The 9,493-nt window shown below is 41.9% G+C and overlaps 1 protein-coding gene across 2 annotated transcripts in view; it reads left to right on the top strand.

Moving 5' to 3' along the window:
- Positions 1-2,035: 2,035 nt before the first annotated feature.
- Positions 2,036-9,493, top strand: part of rassf5 (Ras association domain family member 5) — a 44,060-nt gene continuing 36,602 nt past the window's right edge. Inside the window, exon 1 of one of the 2 annotated variants that reach the window (XM_047347869.1) lies at positions 2,036-2,962. In XM_047347869.1, the coding sequence (XP_047203825.1) occupies positions 2,056-2,962 (907 nt within the window). In that variant the 5' untranslated portion in view covers positions 2,036-2,055. The remainder of the gene's footprint in view (positions 2,963-9,493) is intronic. The other variant, XM_047347868.1, reaches the window with a different exon arrangement.

The following is a 9,493-nucleotide window of genomic DNA, read 5'->3' as shown; positions in this document are numbered from 1 at the left end:
CATAGCTTTAAAATCAATCAATTCACACACAATCTGTGCTAGGACCACTTCCTGTATGTTTATATACACTGCTCAAAAAAATAAAGTGAACACTCAAATAACACATCCTAGATCTAAATGAATGAAATATTCTCATTGAATACTTTGTTCTGTACAAAGCTGAATGTGCTGACAACAAAATCATCAATGGAAATCAAATTTATTAACCAATGGAGGCCTGGATTTGGAGTCACACACAAAATTAAAGTGGAAAAACAGGCTGATCCAACTTTGATGTAATGTCCTTAAAACAAGTCAAAATGAGGCTCAGTATTGTGTGTGGCCTCCATGTGTCTGTATGACCTCCCTACAACACCTGGACATGCTCCTGATGAGACGGTGGATGGTCTCCTGAGGGATCACCTCCCAGACCTGGACTAAAGCATCCGCCAACTCCTGGACAGTCTGTGGTGCAACGTGATGTTGGTGGATGGAGCGAGACATGATGTCCCAGATGTGCTCAATCAGATTCAGGTCTGGGGAACGGGCGAGCCAGTCCATAGCTTCAATGTTTTCATCTTGCAGGAACTGCTGACACACTCCAGCCACATGAGGTCTAGCATTGTCCTGCATTAGGAGGAACCCAGGGCGAACCTCACCAGCATATGGTCTCACAAGGTGTCTGAGGATCTCATCTTGGTACCTAATGGCAGTCAGGCTACCTCTGGCGAGCCCATGGAGGGGTGTGCGGCCCTCCAAAGAAATACCACCCCACACCATTACTGACCCACTGACAAACCGGTCATGCTGGAGGATGTTGCAGGCAGCAGATCGCTCTCCACGGTGTCTCCAGACTCTGTCACGTCTGTCACATGTGCTCAGTGTGAACCTGCTTTCATCTGTGAAGAACACCGGGCGCCAGTGGCGAATTTGTCAATCCTGGTGTTCTCTGGCAAATCCCGAACGTCCTGCACGTTGTTGGGCTGTGAGCACAACCCCCATTTGTGGACGTCGGGCCCTCATACAATCCTCATGGAGTCGGTTTCTAACCGTTTGTGCAGACACATGCACATTTGTGGCCTGCTGGAGGTCATTTTGCAGGGCTCTGGCAGTGCTCCTCCTGTTCCTCCTTGCAGGAAGGCGGAGGTAGTGGTCCTGCTGCTGGGTTGTTGCCCTCCTACGTCCTCCTCCATGTCTCCTGGTGTACTGGCCTGTCTCCTGGTAGCGCCTCCAGGCTCTGGACACTACGCTGACAGACACAGCCAACCTTCTTGCCACAGCTCGCATTGATGTGCCATCCTGGATGAGCTGCACTACCTGAGCCACTTGTGTGGGTTGTAGAGTCCGTCTCATGCTACCACGAGTGTGAAAGAACCACCAACATTCAAAAGTGACCAAAACATCAGCCAGAAAGCATAGGTACTGAGAAGTGGTCTGTGGTCCCCACCTGCAGAACCAGTCCTTTATTGAGTGTGTCTTGTTAATCACCAAAGATTTCCCCCTGTTGTCTATTCCATTTGCACAACAGCTGTAAAATTGTTTGTCAATCAGTGTTGCTTCCTAAGTGGACAGTTTGATTTCACAGAAGTTTGATTTACTTGGAGTTATATTGGGTTGTTTAAGTGTTCCCTTTATTTTTTTGAGCAGTGGATATTTCCACTTGGTAAAGTTATAAGTCCCCATGGGATAATGAAATGCTGATGATGTCACGGTGTTTTATGGGTTTGTTTTTATGACGCATTGGCTAGTAAATTCAACCCTCTTACAATTGAAATCATTTGAAGGCCACTTGTACATATTTTGATTTTATGGCTATAGAATTGTCAAAAAAGTGTTCTTATGCCCTTTCCTAAGATAACTTTTACTTTCAGTTTCAAGCAGTTCCTCATTATTACTCCTTGTTTTTCACTGCGAAAAGGGCAAAACAAAAACAAAAAACCCAAATATCATATGCCGTTATGTGAGATGGGTAAAACTGATTTCTCAGAAAGTTGCTCTCTATTGAAAACCTCACAGTCACCCGTGAGTGAGCGCGCGCTCCCGACGCTCCGGTGTGGAGCGCGCGCTCTGCATTTAATGCTCTTGATCCGTCGCGTCACTACTACAGATGTGTCACTGGCGGGAGATGAGTTTACAGTCAGCGCACACCTGCTAAATATCTACACAACCAAACACAGTCATTGCGAGGAGCGCAGCGTCATGGCGTCTGTGAGCGTGGTGGGGCAGCAGCCCGGTCCGCACAGACTGGACTCGGAACCGCAGATCCTGCTCTTTAAACTGTCCGGCACTAAAAAGAAAATCTCGCTGCCGAGGAGGTCGTCCTGGGAGAAGATGATGCTCGCCAGGAGCGGTATGGACGCTGCTGAAGAGGAGTTGCGAACTCGTCCTTTACGGCGTCCAGGACCAGGTGGAGGGAGGATGCCCGCTGGAGGATGCGGTGCCACAGCCGGCCTCGAAGCGCCACGTAGCCCCACACAGGATGGAGCAGCGGGCGGCTGCGGCGGCGTTGCCCCAGGGATGACCGGACACATCACCAATGGCTTCATAAACTGTGACTCAAACCAAAATAAGGGCTGTCGGAGGGGAGGATCGCTGAAGGAGCCTGGAGTCTATGCCATGCCAAGCGGAACGGGTAACAGACCGAAAAGAGCACACCGCCACCGGGATGCGTCGCAAGGGAGACGGGGCTCCCGGAATGGAGACAGTCATAGCGGACATCAGAGCGTCTCCTCCGCGGTCTTACCCCCCGGAGAACGACGCTGCTTGCCGCTGGAGCGGCTCACTCAGGGCAGGACTGGGCTGGTGAAGCTGGCCCGCACCGAACCTCACCGCAGGGAGGCCTGGTCTATATTTCCCCGGGAGATGGACCCCCGAGTGAGAGCAGAGAGAGGTGAAGGACACCGGTTCGAGACCAAGCCGGTGAAACAGGACTGGTGTGACGCCTGCAGCAGACAGATTACAGCGCAGGGACTCCAGTGTCAAAGTAAGTAAAGCAGAGAAATCAGTTTTTAATAATTCCTGGAAATCGTTTTATTTACACCTAAAAATGCATTTTAGTTGATGTTGAAAATGGTGGGCTGTCTTTGTGGTTCACTATTGGTGAAGGACATCCACAGCAAGTGGATAAACTTACTTATGTATGGGCACAGTGCCGGCCCAAAGTTATTTGGGGCCCATTGCAGAATTTGATTTAGGCCCCAATGCCTATTCACATCGTAATTAAATAAAAAGCATTACACACATTTTTAACTCTGACTTTCTCATATCACAAAACATACTCTTATCGATTAGTCTGCAGTTACATTGTTGATGAAATGTAACTATCAAAGACAGAACTAGCAGCGCAAGTAATTTACCTTGTGACATTAAATTACGATCGTTAACATGGGCGTTGTCAGATCCATTTTACTGGGGTAAGTTTTTATTTCTTTTAAGGGTTGTTCCCTTCTATTTTCATGTGCTATGTAGTCCTTTATGTGTGTGACACTCTTTGATAACAAACTGACATGACTAGAGTATGTATATGCATACTTAAACAAAAATTTGTTAAATTCAGATTCAGGTATTGTGCTCCAATATGACTTTAGGTGTGTCAAACAAAGAATTATTTTCTTTGTGTAATCAGTGAAATCCTAAATAATTCAAATGTAAATTTTGAAGAATTTAAAATTCTTTAGAAAAAATTGAAATGTAAAGTTTTGAGATCTGTTTTATATTCTGTTTAGGCGGTCAAGAGCTTTTGGGGGTCCGTAGGCTGGCCTGGGGTAGGAGGAGGGTCTAAAAACAGCAACTTAGTTTGTTTATACCTTGTGCTGGCTCTGCTTACACTCAAAAAACGGTGCCTGTGGATTTGAGAGTGAGCTAAGTGTGTCGGGGATGACATATCCAATCATTTTACTCCTCAGACTGAGCCAGAACTATTCAGTGTAAATCCCTTTATCTTGACCTGCCAGCTTTGCCTCCCAGTGTTCCCACTCTCATCGGAAAGAAAGTGGAGGAAAGACCGTGGCATTCATGCTGCATCGATGAAATGCTGCGAGATGTTTTCTACAGCTGCAGTTAGCAGTAAGAAAATGTCAAACCTAATAACATGTTAGGGTTTACGATGTGTTTACTGACTGCAATGGACTATCTGAACGGTTTTAACCAGCAGTGAAGATAAACCATTACATTTTCCTGAATAAAAATTACCTGTTTGTTTTTTTTTTGTTTTTTGTTTTTTTATCAAACAAAATTGAGATTTTTGGGGGAATATTGAAATGCCAGGAAAGCCCGATCTGATAAATTAACACTCATTATCAAAGTCACTTAAAAAGCCCACTCTGAAAGGGGAAAACCCTGCTTTTAGACTTGTTTTCTAAAATGTTGATCACTACTTAATGTGTACATACCTTCTCTACTGAGAGAAAGGTTTAGCAAGGCTGATTTGACCCGGTCATGAATTTACATGTTTACATGTAAACACACAGCCGCTGTTTTGCTGCAAACACTAAACTCAATGGCAAGAACCTTTGTGAGCTTCACACCACCCATGCAGTGTGTATGTTAATGTATGTGTGTAAATGTGTGGCTGCTGAGCAAGCATTGTGTCAGCGGCACTACGTGACAGGGAGGCCTGCATCTGCAGAGCGGCGTGGGATAAACCGAACGGAGAGCTGACTGAAAGTGATGAGAGAAGGGAACATCTATGGAATAAAGAAGCAGAAATGGGAAGGGGAAATGGAGGAAAGTTGAAGAATAGGATAGGATAAAGACTTTTCTTAAACTAAAGGCTACTCAGTGGTTGGATTCTAAGGAAATGTGTAGTCAAATTGATGGGAATGAATAGAGACAAAGGATCTTCATGATGAGAAACCTAACGTGGATGCAGGATGGAAGAAAACAGCACGAGTTGGTCCACCGCTGCAGAGCTGTCTGATAGTGTGCTATCAGCATGAGCTCGCTGGAGCAGGAGCAGAGATTACTAGAGCATTAATCACATGGAGGGTGACACAGACACACAGTTTCTTTACAGCAAAGGAAATTCACTCTTTAAGGATCAAAGTTGTACCTTGTAGAAGTGTTTGCTTTTTGTCACATTATAGCCACAAACGTCAGTGTGTTTTATTGCCATTTTCTGGGATAGACCAGCACAAAGTAGTGCATAATCTCTGTAAATATACATCTGTTCTTTATCAGCCTCAGGGGTGTGTTAGAGAACATGAGAGAACAAGTAGCATCATAAAGAAGAAGCAGAACGGCAGACAGGTCAGGGATGAAGTTGTAGAGAGGTTTAAAGCAGCATTATCTAATTAAATAATATCTCATCTGGACATCTCAAACAGAAAGTAATTAGTTGTGCACTCGACAAATCTGGGCTTTATGAAGAGTCGCAAGAAGAAAGTGAATGATTGTAAAGTATGTGGTTGTAATGGGACAAAATATGAAAGTACTGCAGTAGGAGTTCCTGTGGAAGGTACAGTAACTGTGTTTTGGTCAACCTCTGCTTCTCTCCAAGCATCATCAGAGGTGAGAGTGCTGCAGAGACCTGAGGGTAACAATACAAAGTCAGTTATTTCTGGGAATACTCTGCAAAGAAAAGCAAACAGAAGTGTCAAAATAGAAGCAGCACACACTGACATATAATTGCCTTTCAACTACTCCCATCAAATAACAGGGACCGAGAGAGAGGGATTTGCAACCATAAATATTATACAGTGCCTTTGTTTTTGTTGCTTTGGTCTGTCGGCACTTCTTGGATTTATCGCCCTCCCGGAGTTTGCTGCAGCCTGGTTGCGGATGAATCCTATAGAAGCAACTCCACATTGAGTCCCACTGGGACCTTACCCTCCCAAGGAATCTGACCTCTGCACCCAGCCTCTTTGTCTGCTGCTCTGCTCGTCATCTTTGTGGGTTTTGTTTTTACTTTTTATTTTCATTCCTCGTCTTGACAGATGAGATTTCCATGGGTGATATAACGTTCCCACAGAAAGAATACATGAGACACGCTGCACAAAAAAATTGCACCATGTGTTATATTAGGCTGTAACCGGGCAGAAAATAAAGAATAGTCAACACAGCTGTTGTAATTATGAATATGAATATGTTATTTAATATTTAACATTAATATTGATTATTTTATTAAATAATATTTCGGTCTGTTAAGGGCTGTCCTGTGAATACCAGCCCAATGAGGCGATGGTATTAGGACAAAATTGAAAGGGATGAGCCAAGCTCTGACATTATTGAACAGCATAAACTCTGCACACACACAGAATGAATTCACACAATTTCTTAAAATACAAGAATTTATTAACAAAAATAATTAAACTCAAAGTCAAACATATTTCAATCAACAAACTCTTTACTATGCTAAAACAATCCAACTAAACTACCAAGCAGAATTAAAGAATAACGAAGACTAATGGGCTATGTACAATATAAACAAGTTGATTAAAGATGATTGGAAATCATGACCAAAAGAGTGATGCAACATTACCATTTAATATTTATGTTTGAGAACCAAGGATTATTTTGAAGAATCTGGAAGTGAAGTGAAGTTAGTCTTGGAACCAACTTAAGCAATAATTGGCATACATTTAGACAACCATTCACAATGCAAGATCAGATAAAATATTATTTAATAAAATAATATTTTGAAGAATGATTGAATTAGGTGCCTTTTATTTATTAAAAGAATATCTAAAGAAATATTATTTTGAATAAGAACCAAATCTTTGAGAAATGGGCTTAATTATGTTACTTATCAAGTTTAGTAAAATAATATTTAAGGAAATATTATTTTCTAGATTGAATATTAACAACCTTTTGGGGTAAACCTTTTTGGGTAAATGATCTTTAGCAGGCAAGCACGTGTTCTTAGCTGTTAGCAGTTAAAGCTAACAAAAGAAGCTTATAGCTTATCATCAGAATCGCACATATACCTTTAAAATACCACTAATGAAAGGGTTAAAATGCATAAATGCGGCCGGCCGATGGTGGACATCTTCTGTGTTTAAAATCACCCTTTAAATAAAGTTTGTCTTAACTTTAAAATAAAAAAAAACACAAACACAGAACACACAAACTGATCACATGTGCTTACAGCTAATCTGCTAGCACTAAGAAAGCTGAATTTCAACACAAACAAAACCAAACGTCGTAAAACGAAAAATGTTTAGATTATTTCACTCTAAACTACTTCTCTCTGCCCAAAACCTAACCTCTTACGGGAACCGTGGTGAGGAAACGTTTTCCGGGGCGACAAAGTTGAAGAAAGCATCCACCGTGAACAAAGGATTAGTTGCAGTTAACCTCCGTAGCTGTGGGGAGGGGCGGCTCGTTCTGCCGGGCCGGCCAAACTGTACGTTACTGCTGTAGCCACGGTGATGTGGTCCTGTTGTCCTTCCTTCCTGCTCCACTCGGCGTCGTAGAGACAGGATCTCTGCTGGGAACTCTCTGGAACACAGTTTGCTTCTGTAGACCTCAGAGAGAAAAGTCAAGCAACGCTTGTACCTTAATTACCCCGTTCATGAATGAATACCAGATACACAAACAGCAATTCATTCCTACTTAACTTAGTGCATATGATCACGTGATCGTATGACACTTCAGGATCCAGTTTGGAGAGTTATGTCTGTTTGCCAGCAAAGAGAAATTTGTGCGCTGTGTCCCTCCGTCCAGTTCCTCTGGGGACCTGTGTGGAAGAGGTCAGCTTGTTGCAAAAGCGGTGATTTTATTTGGACAGTGACGTCACGGGAAGTCCGCTGTTACCTCTTTTCCTGGCTGTGCTGGAAGTAGGTTAATGCGATTTATTTTGAAAGTTCCAGAAGGGTTCGTACTTGCCTTTCATTTTGTACCCATGGCTGGGGGTCCCAACACAGCCTGAAGATTTCTCTGCCATAATGTATGTTGTAGAATCAAAAGCAGGCAGACTGGAGTTGAAGAAAACATTTGTAGCTCTATGAAATCAACAGAACAAGAGCGAACTCAGAGACACAAGCCATTAGAGCCAGGTGGCAACAATGAAATGAAATCTAGGACTATCTACACATAGGAAGATGGCAACTAAATGTATTTAGGAATGCCAGTTTCAGGTAATGACCATGCAGGACAGAGTAGACGAAAAACAGGTCTGAAAGAGGATTGATTCACAATTTGGTCAGCTAAGACCCAACATTTAGCTGGGCTGCTGTTTTATCCCAACTTCTTTACATTTCATATCCACGTGCTTAAACAACACATATGCATTTATTTCTCTTTGTTTCCGATGATTTATAAGTATACATAATCATGAAAATCTCAAATGTTATGTATAATTAGATTTTTTGTATATCATTTTTTGAAGACTGCATATTACACCCCGGTTCCATCAGTTGTGGTTCTGATCTCCATTTGGGTCACATTTTGGACATATATTAAAAGACTCTTTATCTCGGCTTTTCCAGTTATAAAGTTGTGTTTTTATTTAATTTGTTAATCCTCCTCATCGTGGAGAATTAAGTGGGAAAGGTCTGGGAATGGCAGCCACATTAATCCCAGCTCAGAGTGTCTCCTGTCTAGGATTATATCCCAGTCGTTGAATAACAGACAGTCAGATGTCAGATTAATATGTGATTAAATGTTTTTTAGGGTCTCATACTGACCCAGTGCATCTCCTTTGTTCGGTCTCATTTCTTTACACAGTCACAGCTTAAGTAGTAGCTATTTTAAATGTGATCAGGGTTAACAACGGGGTTTAGCACCCAAGCTGCAGAGGAAGACACGTAATGATCAGTCATGCCTTGAAGCATGCAACAAGAGGTTGTCGGTGCATAATCAAATATGATTATATATATTTTTCTCTGTCATATGAACTACCTTGCAACCATGTTTACCAACATTCCAGACTGTGAGAGTAATTTCTATGTGTTTTTTTTAACTATGGTGACACAGTCTGTGGCTAAAAGTGTTCTTTTAAAATTATTACATATTTTCTCAACAATGACAAACACAGCAGATACTAATCATTCAAAATAACAATCAGAAATTTTTCAGTTCCCTGTCTGAAAACTGTTGCGCCGAAACTTTATCTATTTTTCATTAATATTTCCATCTTTTAAAATTCCTTCACCCATGGTCACATTTGCATTTGTTAATATAAAGATGTTGCAAGCTAATATTTTACTTGCTGTAGGCACATTGCTATGTTTGTTGTGTGTGGGTACATTTTATATTTTTCATTTAGGAGTTTATGGCCCAAGTTGCCTTTTGCTGCGTTCCAATTTCCTCAGAAGTCAAAACTCAGACTAAACCTAACCGTATTTCAGTTTCAAGTTTGAAAACCTGTGGGGTTTGCTGTTTTTTGCGCACATTGATCCGACTAATGATTAGCAATACTAGATGACATAGGTTTTGTATGGCACTATGATTTAAGGAGTTATAAACTGCTTAAAGTTAAAATAAACATAGTTACTACATCTTACTTTTGATATAGTCATATTGGATTTTGAGGTAAGGATAAGTGTGCGTTCCATTTCCAAGAACTTGGATCTCA

Source organism: Girardinichthys multiradiatus, chromosome 20, assembly GCF_021462225.1.
Source record: "Girardinichthys multiradiatus isolate DD_20200921_A chromosome 20, DD_fGirMul_XY1, whole genome shotgun sequence".
Taxonomy (NCBI): Eukaryota; Metazoa; Chordata; class Actinopteri; order Cyprinodontiformes; family Goodeidae; genus Girardinichthys; species Girardinichthys multiradiatus.
Note: the sequence above shows the minus strand (reverse complement) of the source record. Positions and strands in the feature narration are given on the sequence as shown.